This window comes from Podarcis cretensis, assembly GCF_951804945.1.
Source record: "Podarcis cretensis genome assembly, chromosome: 8".
Lineage (NCBI taxonomy): Eukaryota > Metazoa > Chordata > Lepidosauria > Squamata > Lacertidae > Podarcis > Podarcis cretensis.
The window spans coordinates 4,472,649-4,488,445 of record NC_137177.1 but is presented as its reverse complement, the minus strand read 5'-3'; the positions used below and the strand labels follow the sequence as shown (position 1 = coordinate 4,488,445).

Below are 15,797 nucleotides of genomic sequence, written 5' to 3'. Positions count from 1 at the left end.
CTCCGCAAGACGAAAAAATCGCAAGACAAAGCAACTCGCGGAATGAATTAATTTCGTCTTGCAAGGCACCACTGTATTAGCATAACCTTGGGGAATGTCACTGGGCAGTTCTGGTTGCTTCACCTCAAAAACGATATTGCAGAATCGGAAAAAGTTTAGAAGAGGACAACCAAAACAATCAAGGAGCAACTTCCCTATGAAGAAAGGCTGCAGCACTTGGGACTTTGTAGTTTAGAGAAGAGACAAGTAAGAGGCATCATGATAAAAGTTTCTAAAATTATGCATGACAAGGACATCCATTGAAGCTGAATGTTGGAAGATTCAGGACAGAGAAAATAAAGTCCTTCTTCATGCATTTCAGAGTTAAACTATGGAACTCTCTCCCACAGGAGGAAGTGATGTCCACCAATTTACATGGTTTTAAAAGAGGATTGGACACATTAATGGAAGAGGAGAGGGCTATCAGTGACTACTAGCCATGATGTCTATGCTGTATCTCCATTATCAGAGCATAGCTGTCAAGTGTCCCTTATTTGCTGGGAAAGTCCCTTATGCCAGTGCCGTGTCCCTTATTGATGATGTCCCTTAAATTTCCTGGGTTTCAAAGGAAGCAGCTCCTCTCCCTCCCTCCCTGTCGGCCAGGGAGGAGGGAGGCTCCAACTGTGTTGCTTGGCTGCATTGCTCACCCAATCAGGAGTCTAAGAACGACTGGGGGGTGGAGCTTGCCAATCAAATCAGCCGCGTTGCCTGGGGACTCGCCTTTGCTCAGCGCTTCCCAGTGGAGAGGTGACGGTGGTTTTCCTTGCTGCATCTCCTTTGCCGGGTTGCTGCACTGTGGGAACCACTGCTTGAGGCTTCGTTTGGCTGCTGGTTGACTAAAATCTCTTATTTTGGCTGCTGATCCCTTATTTTAAAGGCTGCTGGTCCCTTGTTTTCAAATCTGTATGTTGACAGCTATGCATCAGAGGCACTAATGCTACTAAAGATGAGTTGCTGGAAATGTCAGGAGGGGAAAGTACAGTTGTCCTCATGTCAAACTTGCAGGCTTCCCACAGCCATCTGGTTGGCCACTGTTAGAACAGGATGCTAGGCTAGATAGGCCGGTGACCTGTTCCAGCAGCTCCTGATTGTGTTCTTATGTTTTCAATTTGATAACCTTTATTGTCATTGTCCCATACAGAACAACGAAACTGAAAAATCTACATAAGATATTCAAAACACAGCAAGCCTGCTATCCCAGCTATCCCAACCTGGTTAGCCCCCAGAAACTCTGATACAGTGGTACCTGGGGTTACATACGCTTCAGTTTACAGACTCCGCTAACCCAGAAATAGTACCTCAGGTTAAGAACTTTGCTTCAGGATGAGAACAGAAATCGTGCTGTAGCGGGGGGGCAGCAGCGGGAGGCCCCATTAGCTAAAGTGGTGCTTCAGGTTAAGAACAGTTTCTGGATAAGAACGGACCTCCGGAACGAATTAAGTACTTAACCCGAAGTACCACTGTACCTGATTTTTTGTCAGAATTGCCCCACTGGGTCAAACTAAGCAAATCCATCTATCCCAATCTTCTGTTCCCAGAAGCTCACAACAGAGCAGGGCAGGAGACAGGAAAGTCACATAGCCCAGACAATTCACAGGCTTAAAAATATGACTAAATAATGGGGTGTATTTCTGCCTAGTTCTAGAGCAGCTTAGGGTGAAATGAAAACGTACAAGACCCATGATGAACAGGTGAACCCAATATGCATCTTCTCCCCTCCCTCCCTCCTTCCCTCCCCACCCACCCCAGTCAATGGGTTGCCAAATCTGGGATCAACGAGGCACCAAGCACAGCTCATATGTTGGGGGGATGTTCCCAAAGCCACTCAGTTTGGGGGAGAGGTCAATGTCCTTTGCAGGCACAAGGGATTTCAGAGAGAAGCTTTGCAAGATGGTGGTGAAATAGAGGAAGAGCTCCATGCGGGCCATGGCTTCCCCCAGACAGACGCGCTTCCCTGTGGGGAGAGAGAGAAAAAGGAACCCGAACAAGTCATAATTTGCTTAGCCAAGGGGGGCTCTACTCTGGCTGCAGATGCTACAGAGGTCTTGGAAAGACACCTTCCCTTCGGCCTTTATATTTCTCTCTCACATTATTCGCTGCCAGTACTACTATATAATTAATAATAATAATAATAATAATAATAATAATAATAATAACAACAATAACTTATTATTTATACCCCGCCCAACTGGCTGGGTTTCCCCAGTCACTCTGGGTGGCTTCCAACAAAATATTAAAACACAATAGTCTGTTAAACATTAAAAGCTTCCCTAAACAGGGCTGCCTTCAGATGTCTTCTAAAAGTCTGGTAGTTGTTTTTCTCTTTGGCATCTGGTGGGAGGGCGTTCCACAGGGCGGGTGTCACTACCAAGAAGGCCCTCTGCCTGGTTCCCTGTAACTTGGCTTCTTGCAGCGAGGGAACCTCCAGAAGGCCCTCGGAGCTGGAGCTGAGTGTCTAGTACTGCTATTATTCTTAATCAACATCATCGTTTGTTTCCCATGTTTCTTCCAAGGTTTTCAGGGTGGCACACACAGGAATCATCCCACTGTATCTTCACAACAGTCTGCAGGCTCGGTTAAGCTATAAGGACTAGCCAAAGGCCACTTTCAATAAGCAGTAAAAAGCAAACAAGGACAAAGACCTACCTGAAGAAAATGGCACAAAAGCATCGTTCTTCTTAAAGCGTCCTTTCTCATCCAGGAAGTGCCCAGGGTTGAACTTCTGGGGGTTGCTGAAATATTTAGGATCCCGTAAGACTGAGCCTAATAAGGGGAAGACATCGGTGCCCTGGAAAGACATGAGACAGAGGTCCATATTGAAATGGAACTGACAGGGACAGCGAGGGCCTCATAAACAGATATGGATCACCCTTTCATCTTTTCCATAGGGTTGTTCCTTTTTAACTTAGCTCCCCTCTTGTCTCACCTTGGGCAGGTGGTACCCCCGGAACTGAGTGTCTCGCATCACAGTGTGTGGCACTCCCATGGGGACAATGTCTGTCAGCCTCTGGATCTCATGGATGACGGCGTCTGTGTAGGGCATGTTCATCCTGTCTTCGCTGGCAGGGATGCGGTTGAGGCCAATGATGTGGTCAATTTCCTGGTGGACCTTCTCTGTGGAGACATTGAGAAACACCTTCTAGGAGAGCAACCAGGGGAAGTGAAAACATGGCCTTCTGAGCACATCAGTAAGAGAAAGAAGCACATTATGGATGCGAGTGGAACGGCCCTGGGATTAGCTGCCTTCCGGAGCTTAGAATTGGAAGCTGTATATCATGTAGAGCCATCAAACCTTGAACTGAAAACAAGTGGACTTAGTGCGTTCAACCTTTTTTAATGCCTGACAGTTCCTCATCATTGTTCAGTTCCTATGGGCCTGGAAGAAGCTGGTATAAAACGATGCCTGGAAGATCCAGCAGTCGTAACTTACTGCTGTCTCCCTGGGACATTGAGGCAGAGAGCACAGATGTCTCCAAAGTAGGGAGTAATTGCTTCAGTCCTCCTGAGCAGAAGAGTTAGCTAGAGGGAAGCCTTTCAGAGATGGCCACTTCCATATCCCCTCACTCATATGCAGTGGCTACTTTTTCTCTTTGTCCACAGCAGTCACGAAATTAAAAGACGCCTGCTTCTTGGGAGAAAAGCAATGACAAACCTAGACAGCATCTTAAAAAGCAGAGACATCACCTTGCCGACAAAGGTCCGTATAGTTCAAGCTATGGTTTTCCCAGTAGTGATGTATGGAAGTGAGAGCTGGACCACAAAGAAGGTTGATCGCCGAAGAATGGATGCTTTTGAATTATGGTACTCTTGAGAGTCCCATGGACTTAGGGGTTAATATGACTGCCAAGAATGTGAATCTGTTTAAGGATAATTATGAAAAATGTTGGATTGAAGTGAAAAAGGACTTAGAAATATGGTCAAATTTGAAGCTATCATTGTTAGGCAGAATTGCTGTGATAAAAATGAATGTATTGCCAAGGATGTTGTTCTTGTTTCAAACATTGCAAATCATAGACAAGACGGATTGTTTCAAGAAGTGGCAGAGAGACATTTCCAGATTTGTCTGGCAGGGCAAGAAGCCTAGAATAAAATTTAAGATATTAACTGATGCTAAAGAAAGGTGGATTTGCCCTGCCAGACCTTAAACTTTACTATGAATCAGCTGCTTTTTGCTGGCTGAAAGAATGGCTGATTCTTGAAAACACTGATGTGCTGGATTTAGAAGGTTTCAACAATGTATTTGGTTGGCATGCATATTTGTGGTATGATAAGGTAAAAGCACATAAAGCATTCAAGAAGAAGAAGAAGAGTTTGGATTTGATATCCTGCCTTTCACTCCCCTTCAGGAGTCTCAAAGCGGCTAACATTCTCCTTTCCCTTCCTCCCCCACAACAAACACTCTGTGAGGTGAGTGGGGCTGAGAGACTTCAGAGAAGTGTGACTGGCCCAAGGTCACCCAGCAGCTGCATGTGGAGGAGCAGAGACACGAACCCAGTTCCCCAGATTACGAGTCCACCGCTCTTAACCACTACACCACACTGGCTCAAAAACCATATTGTTAGGAAAGCATTGTTTAATGTTTGGATAAGATATAAGGATCTGTTAGAAAATAGAACCCCAAGATGGTTGTCACCAATGGAAGCAAAGGCACAGATGGAGGCCAAATGGCCGAAATATTGGGAAATTTTGGAACACGATGGAGACAGGGTAAAATTGCAGAGTTTTGAAAAATTAAAAAACAAAGTGCGAGATTGGCTTCATTGTTACCAAATAATGGAGGCATATAATTTGGATAAAAAGGTTGGCTTCCAGGTGGAAAAATCAAAATTGGAAACAGAATTGTTAGATCCCAAAATTAAGAATTTGTCAAGAATGTATAATTTGCTGTTGAAATGGAACACTCAGGATGAAATGGTGAAATCTGCTATGATTAAATGGGCACAAGATGTTGGACATAACATAATGATGGCTGACTGGGAACAGTTATGGACCACAGGTATGAAATTTACGGCATGTAATACCCTAAGAGAGAATTTAATGAAAATGATTTACAGGTGGTACATGACCCCAGTCAAGCTTGCAAAAAATTACCATTTGCCCGAAAATAAATGTTGGAAATGTAATGAGACTAAAGGTACATTCTTTCACCTTTGGTGGACATGCCCAAGGATTAAGACATTCTGGGAGATGATTTATAATGAAATGAAAAAGGTATTTAAATATACCTTTCTGAAGAAACCAGAGGCCTTTCTCCTGGGCATGGTCGGCCAATTGGTGCCAAAGAAGGACAGAACTTTCTTTATGTATGCAACAACAACAGCAAGAATACTCATCGCGAAGTATTGGAAGACACAAGATTTACCCACCCGGGAAGAATGGCAGATGAAGTTGATGGACTATATGGAATTGGCAGAAATGACTGGCAGAATCCGAGACCAGGGAGAAGAGTCGGTGGAAGAAGATTGGAAAAAATTTAAAGATTATTTACAGAAATATTGTAAAATTAATGAGCTTTAGAAAAATGGTGGAATGAAGTTATATGGCTTTGGCAGAAATGTTATAAGGAACTCGGTACAGATAGACTGTTAATGTATTAAAGGGAAAAAACAAGGTTAGAATATGTTAAGATTAATTACAGGACAGAAAACAGAGGAAGATGGAAAGGAGTTGCTGAAGTAATTGAAGTGGAATACAAAAAGGGAGGCGTGAGGAAGTCAATGAAACAAGCGAATGAAAGATAAGCTTGAAAATATTGGAAGTGTTTTTAATTGTTCTTGTTTTGTTTTGTTTTGTTAATTCAATGTTTTATGTAGTGTTTTTGTTTCTGTTTTTGTATTGTATTATATTGATTTGTTTAATTCTTTTTCTTTCTTTTTGTAATCTTTAAACTCTTAATAAATATTACTTTTTTAAAAAAAAAAGAGAGAGTCCCATGAACTGCAAGGAGATCAAACCTCTCCATTCTGAAGGAAATCAGCCCTGAGTGCTCACTGGAAGGACAGATCCTGAAGCTGAGGCTCCAAGACTTTGGCCACCTCATGAGAAGAGAAGTCTCCCTGGAAAAAGACCCTGATGTTGGGAAAGATGGAGGGCACAAGGAGAAGGGGACGACAGAGGATGAGATGGTGGGACAGTGTTCTCGAAGCTACCAGCATGAGTTTGACCAAACTGCGGGAGGTGGTGGTGGACAGGGGTGCCTGGCGTGCTCTGGTCCAGGGGGTCACGAAGAGTCGGACACGACTAAACAACAACTTTTTCTCTTCTCCTCATTATGGGTCAAAACTGAGGTGAGCAGCCGTAATTGAATCACTCCTCAACTAACCATGTGAAGGGGGCAGGAATCACGTTGTCTCCAGTTGAACTTTAATGTGGCAATCAATAAAATCAATAAATCTCTGTAGAGAAAGAAGGGGTGTGAGCACTTCCACCCTGAAGGTCTGTAAGGATGGGAGGGGAGCTCTTTCACTACAATATGCACCTGGCCTCTTCTCCATCTCACATTCAGATATTTTTGTTTTGCCCTCCAATTCTTCTCCTCTTCTCTTTCTTAGGGCTCACTTAGATCTAATGTTAAACACGTAATTAGGAAGCCCACCTTGCTTCATCTTTTATTTTATTTTTTCAGAGAAGGCGTGCGAAGGCCAGCTTTCATTGGGACCACAACAGAGAGAGAGAGAGCAGGTTTTGCCAGTGGTGGCTGGTGCCCCTTGGGACTGTTTGGGTGGAAGACAGACAGCCCAACAGCAGGTGGTGCCAGAGTCAATGACAGGCAGAGCCAACTAACTCAGCCTTGCCCCCATTTTTCATCCTCCCTGCTGAGCTCTGCAATGAGGAAAATTGAGGCTGGGGAGGAAGAGAAAGCTGGCAGGTAGGTTCCACCCATTGGACTGGACGTGTGGGAGAAGGCAGGCAGGTGGGGGCTGCCCAAGGGGGCACGGGATTAGCTGTTCCCTACTTCACTGTGATCCCGATGAAAGCCCCCCCCCACTATTAAACTCTGGGGGAAAGTCCCCATTGACAGCAGCTGAAGCTTGCCTTCCATGATGAAAAGCAGAGTGAGGCAGCACTTTTCATGTGCTGCAGTCTCTCTCTCTCTCTCTCTCTCTCTCTCTCTCTCTCTCTCCCTCACCTGTCAGCCATCCTCATGATGCTTTTAGCACTGATGCGGGTGGCGCTGTGGGTTAAACCACAGAGCCTAGGACTTGCTGGTCAGAAGATCAGCGGTTCGAATCCCTGCGACGGGGTGAGCTCCCGTTGCTCGGACCCTGCTCCTGCCAACCTAGGAGTTCGAAAGCGTGCCAAAGTGCAAGTAGATAAATAGGTACCGCTCCGGCGGGAAGGTAAACAGCGTTTCCGTGCGCTGCTCTGGTTTGCCAGAAGCGGCTTAGTCATGCTGGCCACATGACACCGTGCTCCCTCGGCCAATAAAGCGAGATGAGCGCCGCAACCCCAGAGTCGGTCACGACTGAACCTAATGGTCAGGGGTCCCTTTACCTTTACCTTTTACTAGATGGGTGCCTCTGGTCTCCTGGTTCTTCTGATTTTGATACAGCTGCTGATGCATATTAGGTGCCATCATTAATCGTCTTATCAATGGTAAATGATAATGCTATCTAAGCTTAATGGGTCGTATTTGGCTACAGACCTGGATTGTTATACTTTCAGGTAATGATTTAACCCTAAACCAGCCTTTACCAACTTAGTGCCTCTATTTATTTTGAACTACAATTGTTGTGCCGACTGAGTCTGATGGGTGTTGTAGCCAAAAATACCTGAAGAGCCCCAGGCAGATAAAAAAGGTAAAGGACCCCTGACAGTTAAGACCAGTCGCAGACGACTCTGGGGTTGCAGCGCTCATCTCACTTTACAGGCTGAGGGAGCCGGCGTTTGTCTGCAGACAGTTTTTCCAGGTCATGTGGCCAGCAGGACTAAGCCGCTTCTAGCGCAATGGAACACCAAAAGCAGAGCAGTGCTCGGAAACGCCGTTTACCTTCCTGCCACAGCGGTACCTATTTATCTACTTGCACTTTGACGTGCTTTCGAACTGCTAGGTTGGCAGGAGCTGGGACGGAGCAACGGGAGCTCATCCCATCGTGGGGATTCAAACCGCCGACCTTCTGATCGGCAAGCCCAAGAGGCTCAGTGGTTTAGACCACAGCGCCACCCGCGTCTGATGGGCGTTGGTAGCCCAAAATACCTGAAGAGCCCCAGGCAGATGAAGGAAGAAGAAGAAGAGTTTGGATTTGATATCCCGCTTTATCACTACCCGAAGGAGTCTCAAAGCAGCTAACACTCTCCTTTCCCTTCCTCTCCCACAACAAACACTCTGTGAGATGTGGGGGCTGAGAGACTTCAAAGAAGTGTGACTAGCCCAAGGTCACCCAGCAGCTGCATGTGGAGGAGCGGGGAAGCGAACCCGGTTCACCAGATTACGAGTCTACTGCTCTTAACCACTACACCACACCACTACATCAGCACTTGCTTGACATCTGCCAGTCCCAGATGTCATCCTCCATACCTTCCACTTCTGGGTGTTTCATCAAGAAGAGGAATCCGTATCTCAGAGTGGAGCTGACTGTCTCTGTCCCAGCAAAGAACAGGTTGAGGGTGGTGAGGACCAGATTCTTCAGGTTGAATTCACTGGAAGGGTTCCCTTTTTCCTTTGAAGGAACAAAGAAATTAGCATATATGTGTGTGCATGTGCGTGAATGTGCACCGTGTACGCAAGCATGGTCATTGGTGGGAAGAATGGTTTTATGGTTCAGAAGTGCTTTGACTCTGCTCAGGGCTGGATTTAGGTTTGATGAGGCCTTAAGCTACTGAAGGTAATGGGGCCCTTTATATGTCCAGCTTGTCAACAACAAATTGTTGCTGTTTTTTGTGTTGAATATACTCTATATGGTAATTTATGGACCTAATAGGTCTCTAACGCCATTTGCACATAACAAAATACAGTGGTACCTCAGGTTAAGTTCTTAATTTGTTCTGGAGGTCCGTTCTTAACCTGAAACTGTTCTTAACCTGAAGCACCACTTTAGCTAATGGGGCCTCCTGCTGCCACCGCGCTGCCGGAGCACGATTTCTGTTCTCATCCTGAAGCAAAGTTCTTAACCCAAGGTAATATTTCTGGGTTAGCGGAGTCTGTAACCTGAAGTGTATGTAACCCGAGGTACCACTGTATGTATTTTATCAAAGTCATTGTTGAACTGAAACACATTTAAGAAGAAGTATATTAATAGTGGGGGATGTGGGTGGCGCTGTGGGTAAAACCTCAGTGCCTAGGACTTGCCGATCGTCAGGTTGGCAGTTCGAATCCCCGCGGCGGGGTGCACTCCCATTGCTCCGTCCCAGCGCCTGCCAACCTAGCAGTTCGAAAGCACCCCCGGGTGCAAGTAGATAAATAGGGAACGCTTACTAGCGGGAAGGTAAACGGCATTTCCATGTGCTGCGCTGGCTCGCCAGATGCAGCTTGTCATGATGGCCCCGTGACCCGGAAGTGTCCTTGGACAGCGCTGGCCCCTGGCCTCTTAAGCAAGATGGGCGCACAACCCCAGAGTCAGATACGACTGGCCCGTATGGGCAGGGGTACCTTTACCTTTATATATTAATAGTGAAATAATTATTAAGCTCTAACCGTATGTAGGTTTTTTTAATCTTATATTTTGGAAATGTACATCCAGTTTTTTTATTCTTTTAATTTTTTTTTGGGGGGGGGCAAGAGAGTGGGGCCCTAAGCTATAGCTTATTTAGCTTATACATAAATGCAGCACTGACTCTGCTAATGCCTCTTGCTTGTCCAGACAGATAGGGAGGGGTGTGGGTGTTACAGAAACTGCCATGCAAAGGTCACATTCAAATTCATTGCTCAGCCCACTTTTTCCTCTGGCTCCATGCACCACCCGTGGGAAAATGGCCCTAGGGCAGGAAAAGCCACCCACCCTTCGCATAAGGTAAAGGTAAAGGGACCCCTGACCATTAGGTCCAGTCGTGGCCGACTCTGGGGTTGTGGCACTCATCTCGCTTTACTGGCCAAGGGAGCCGGCGTACAGCTTCCAGGTCATGTAGCCAGCATGACTAAGCCGCTTCTGGCAAACCAGAGCAGCGCACGGAAACGCCGTTTACCTTCCCGCCAGAGCGGTACCTATTTATCTACTTGCACTTTGATGTGCTTTCGAACTGCTAGCTTGGCAGGAGCAGGGACCGAGCAATGGGAGCTCACCCCGCCACAGGGATTCGAACCACCGACCTTCTGATTGGCAAGTCCTAGGCTCTGTGGTTTAACCACAGAGAAATTTGTAATTGGACAAATTTCTGCTATGTCTCCTCTGAGCTGTCTCCCCCCCCCCCCAACTGGAAAACCTGATATTGTAGCCTTTTCTCATAGGGAAAAATGCGCCAAGGCACCCCCAAGCATTTTGGTTGCCTTTCAGCACACGTTTCTGAGTGAGGAGAGCTGCACACACAACCAGGATTCCAAGTATTGCTGCCCCTATCCTGGCAGGGGGTGGGGGCTTCCCTTCCAGTTTCAAATAATATGGTCCAGTTTGGTTCTCTTCCCTTCTCCTGTGGCTGCCGCTGAAGAGGGGATCCATTCTGGTACCTTCTCCATCTGGATAAGGAAGCAATCAATGAAATCCCGCGGGTTGTTGGGATCGAGTGTCGCTTGGTTCGTTTTGATTCTCTCCGCAATGAAATCCTTGAGCTCCTCGATTAGGTAGTAGATGCGGTTGTGTCTCCCGGGCAAGTATTGCATGACGCAGGAATACATGTCGTAGAGCTGGAAGGGAAAAGCAGCTGTTGTTGCTGTATTCTGAGATCATGCACCCAAGGAATACAGCTTGTACATTGAGAGGAATAAAGAGCAGAGACTCTTGCCCAGAGATGGAAAGACGGTAAGATTCCCACTGAGGAGGACTGGCAGAAACTACTGGACCATGCAGAGATGGTAAGATTAACTGGGAAGATCAGAAATCAGGAGGATCAAAGCTTCAATAAAGAATGGGACAAATTTGCATTATATTTGAAAGACCACTGTAGATACTTGAACTGTTGGGCAGGTTTTAAATAACTTGCAATGACTTTGGATACAATGGAGGATAGCAAACTAAATGGACTTATTAGGTAAAGGTAAAGGGAACCCTGACCATTAGGTCCAGTCGTGACCGACTCTGGGGCTGCGGCGCTCATCTCACTTTATTGGCCAAGGGAGCCAGCGTACAGTTTCCGGGTCATGTGGCCAGCATGACTAAGCTGCTTCTGGCAAACCAAAGCAGCACACTGAAATGCTGTTTACCTTCCCGCCAGATCGGTACCTATTTATCTACTTGCACTTTGAGTTGCTTTCGGACTGCTAAGTTGGCAGGAGCAGGGACCGAGCAATGGGAGCTCACCCCGTCACGGGGATTCAAACCACCGACCTTCTGATCGGCAAGCCCTAGGCTCTGTGGTTTAACCCACAGCGCCACCCGTGTCCATATAATGGACTTATTATATGCAGTAAAAAAAAATTTACTTGAAGAACCCACAGAAGGGAGGGGGGAAGTTCTGAGTTTCAGAAGAATCTTGTGCTATTTTTACCTTATGTGTTCATGATTGGGAATGGAGTTGTAAAATCAAATCAAATCGAATAAATAAATAAATAAATAAATAAATAAATAGCAGAGACTCCCGCAGAAGGGGTCTATTGCCTCTCCCCATTGTCGTCTTGAGAAGCTGAGGTTCCATTTTTAGAATGCTTCCCCCTTGCAGAAAAAGGGCAGATGGACTCCCTTCCAGATCTTTTCATTACCTGTGCCCAAGGAGTGCTCATCTCTATGAAGCTCTCGTTGATCATGCGCAACAAGGAGAGAAAAACCTTGTCGTCATAGTCAAAGCGACTGCCAAAGACAACGGAACTGATGACATTGGAGACTGTGCGGCTTAGGAAGAAGGTGGGATCAAAGGGCAGTCCTGAAAAGCACAAAACCAAGGGTCATTGGTGATGGCACCCTTCCCCCATTTCCCTCTCCACAAGCCTCTGGCAGAAGCAGCACTGTGGAAGGAGTTGGGCGAGGCCAACACTAACCTTTAAAGGTAAAGGTAAAGGGACCCCTGACCATGAGGTCCAGTCGTGCCCAACTCTGGGGTTGCGGTGCTCATCTCGCTTTACTGGCTTCCGGGTCATGTGGCCAGCATGACAAAGTCGCTTCTGCCGAACCAGAGCAGCGCACGGAATCGCCGTTTACCTTCCCGCCGGAGTGGTACCTATTTATCTACTTGCACTTTGACGTGCTTTCGAACTGCTAGGTTGGCAGGAGCAGGGACCGAGCAATGGGAGCTCACCCCATCGCGGGGATTCGAACCACCGACCTTCTGATCAGCAAGTCCTAGGCTCTGTGGTTTAACCCACAGTGCCACCCGCGTCCCAACACTAACCTTTAGTTTTCCTAAACTCCTCCAGCAGGTACTGGGCCTCCTCCTGGATCCGCTCCTCAATGGAGCGTTTCCCCATCCCAAAATTCCTCAGGGTGGTGAGGGAGAAGCGACGCAGCTGCCTCCACCGTTCTCCGTTGGCGAAAGCAACTCCTGGAAATGAAGGCAGTGACTTTCATTAGGGCAGCCGTGGTTGATACAAAATCTTATCTCCTGCCCTCTACATTTAGGCCTGAACAAGGCAGGCACATATTACAACTCAGCTCCTCAACTCACAAGCCCAGGAGAGGTTCTGTCTGGCAGGAAATTTAAGAAATTCTGGTGGCAATTTACATCAGCGACAACCCATCTGTGGCTGCCCCCAGTAAGCTCCCTCACCTTAGAGCAGACCTCACTGACTGTAGTTCAAAACAGCTTTCTCTAGTTGAGAAAGGCTGTCTCCAACTAGAGATGGGAAAATCTCTGGTTTCATATTTCCACTTTCATATTTTCCCAAACTTAAGTTTGATCCTCCACATTCCCATGCCAGTTTGAAATTCTTCTTTTTAAAGCCTTCATGAATATTAATCAACCTGAAAGTGTGATATTGTCCTAGGATATAATTTTTTTTTTTTGCAACCAATTCCCCCTAATATAAAGGATCTTTGAATCTTACATATGCATTTTTATGGACACTACCCTAGCGGACACATTTTGGTATGCGTTGCTTGTTTGGAGAATTGCGCTACAAAATTTGGAGAGCTGCAAATTCTGAAGGATGGCCGTGTTTTGGTTTCTGTATTGTTTCAAAAAGGTCAGATTCAACCAGTTCACCTTTAAATATGAATTTCTGCTCTATTCCTACCTGCAAAACAGACTCTCCTTTACCAATCATAAGAGTTTCTCCATGTTGTATTGGCAGAACCCACCAGATCTACTTGACTCACCAAAGCCATTGAAGTTGCGGTCAATAGAAGCCAGCTCCCCCCGGCCACTGAACTCCTCAGCTTGGTCTACCAAAGCTTCCTTCACTGCCTCATGTCCACACAGGACCACAACTCTCCGCGGCCCAAGGTACACCGTGAACACGGGACCATATTTTTGCTGCAGCTGTGGAAGAAACCATAGTTAAGAAGACAATGGCGAAACAGGCAAAGCAGGACGCATGAAAGAAGGTTGTAGAAGCCTTCAATCCATCTGGGCCAACCTGGTGCCCTCCAGGTGTTTTGGACTACAATTCCCATCAGCCCTAGCTACCATAACCATGCTGGTTGGGGCTGATGGAAGTTGTAGTCCAAAACATCTGGAGGGCACCAGGCTGGCATATATATTGCATGGGAAAAGTGGATAGACATACACACACCCTGCAATTAATTCTATAACATGCTGTCATTCAAAGAGGTTCGTTAGTAAGAGATTCAGAACAGAGAGAGAGAGAAAGTCCTACTTCACACAACACAGAGTTAAGTGGTGATGGTTGTAGACCCTTATGGTGGTAGATACTTACTTGGGTGGCTGTAAGTAGAAATAAAATAAATTCATGCCGGGTGGGTATTTGGCATAGCTGTCAACGTTACCCTTTCTTTAAGGGAAATGCCTTTATTCCAAATAGGATTCCTCGCAAGAAAAGGGAAAAGTTGACAGCTATGGTATTTGGTCAGTGGGTATTTGCTCATAAAAGGTGATATGGAGCTTCCATTTTCAGAGGCAACATATCTCTGAATTGCCTTTGTGGAGCAAAAAGTGGGATTGATGTTGCCTACAGGCCCCTCTGGGCTCTTTCCAGAGAGTTGTGCTCAGTCACAGATGCAGTGCTGAGCAGACCACTGGTCTCACCTGGCTGGAGTCATAAGAGCTACCTTGTGGAAGGTGGAACATGCGCTCATACCTGTTCCCTGACTCCACTTGGGCAGTTCGAAACACAAGGATTCTTGAAAACTAAGCATACAGCCCCAGCCCAGCCATACATTCTCCCCTCATTTCCTCCCAAACTTCTGATGGCAAAGAGAGCACAACTCACCGCCAGAAAGGACTTAAAGGGCTCGCTGGTTTTGATTTGCAGCAAGTTGCCGATGAAAGGCAAGGGCGTTGGCCCAGGGGGCAACTTGCCTTCCTTGTGCATCCTCTTCCATGCTGAGATGAGGAGCAAGCAGGAGACACAGATGGCCAGGAAGATGCTCAGTGCCCCTCCAAACTCCATGGCCAAGTGGCTGAGAATTCAGCTGAAGGCCAGCCTTGGTGCACCCATTATATGCCCGTGCCCTGTAAGTGAAACCAGCTAGCCTGGCCTCCTGGACTTCCTTGCAGAGCAGGAAAACAAGATTGAGTTTCAATATAGCATTCATTGTGTGGGGAAGGTAGAGGATGGATGGATTCCTCTCTGAGTTCAAAATGAGCATTTGGGGCACGTGGAAAATTTCTTGGCTAAACTGAAGAAGGCATTTTTTAAAAAAACACTGCATAGCTTCCCACCTTTCTACTGTATCTTACAGAAGCAGGCCGATTTAGGATCAGAGTTCAAAGTCTGCAGAAATCAATGACACAGCCTTGCTGCCAATATTTATCAGGAAAGTTCCTTTGAGCATCCAGGAAATCTGTTGTTGTTGTTGTTTGTTGTTGTTTAGTCATTTAGTTGTGTCCGATTCTTCGTGACCCCATGGACCAGAGCACGCCAGGCACTCCTGTCTTCCACTGCCTCCCGCAGTTTGGTCAAACTCATGCTGGTAGCTTCAAGAACACTGTCCCACCATCTCGTCCTCTGTCGCCCCCTTCTCCTTGTGCCCTCCATCTTTCCCAACATCAGGGTCTTTTCCAAGGAGTCTTCTCTTCTCATGAGGTGGCCAAAGTCATGGAGCCTCAGCTTCACGATCTGTCCTTCCAGTGAGCACTCAGGGCTGATTTCCTTCAGAATGGAGAGGTTTGATCTTCTTGCAGTCCATAGGACTCTCAAGAGTCTCCTCCAGCACCATAATTCAAAAGCATCAATTCTTCGGCGATCAGCCTTCTTTATGCTCCAGCTCTCACTTCCATACATCACTACTGGGAAATCCATAGCTTTAACTATACGGACCTTTGTTGGCAAGGTAATATCTCTGCTTTTTAGGATGCTCTCTAGGTTTGTCATTGCTTTTCTCCCAAGAAGCAGGCGTCTTTTAATTTCGTGACTGCTGTCACCAGGAGATCTGTATATGCTTATTATTATTATTATCTACAGCAGGAGTGCCAACTTGAATAAAATATTGGGGGGCCCAGGTAAGTCCCGCCCCACCTAACTGATCACAGATGCATGCACACCATTCAAATGGAAATGCCCATCAATGTTTCTTTGGGGGAGGGCTCAAATATTTTATTGGGGGGCCAAAGGGACC

General features: G+C 46.5%; 1 protein-coding gene across 1 annotated transcript; it reads right to left on the bottom strand.

Moving 5' to 3' along the window:
• Positions 1-80: 80 nt before the first annotated feature.
• Positions 81-15,250, bottom strand: LOC307221213 (cytochrome P450 2G1-like). The gene is made up of 9 exons (XM_079985593.1): positions 14,450-15,250; positions 13,377-13,539; positions 12,454-12,603; positions 11,828-11,988; positions 10,640-10,816; positions 8,558-8,699; positions 2,966-3,153; positions 2,686-2,827; positions 81-1,993 (listed from the first exon to the last, which is right to left on the bottom strand). Exons 1-9 carry the CDS (start codon positions 14,627-14,629, stop codon positions 1,812-1,814), a joined length of 1,485 nt encoding a protein of 494 aa, XP_079841719.1. The 5' UTR covers positions 14,630-15,250; the 3' UTR covers positions 81-1,811.
• Between the last annotated feature and the right edge of the window lie 547 nt (positions 15,251-15,797).

Bases quoted from the DNA above. Each gene is read 5' to 3' on its own strand.
- LOC307221213 (XM_079985593.1), bottom strand. From the start codon at position 14,629: ATGGAGTTTGGAGGGGCACTGAGCATCTTCCTGGCCATCTGTGTCTCC. The intron at 11,989-12,453 runs GTTAGTGTTGGG...TGTGCTTTTCAG, and splicing joins GGAGTTTAGGAAAACTAAAG to GACTGCCCTTTGATCCCACC. The intron at 10,817-11,827 runs GTAATGAAAAGA...TTTCCCTTCCAG, and splicing joins TGAGCACTCCTTGGGCACAG to CTCTACGACATGTATTCCTG.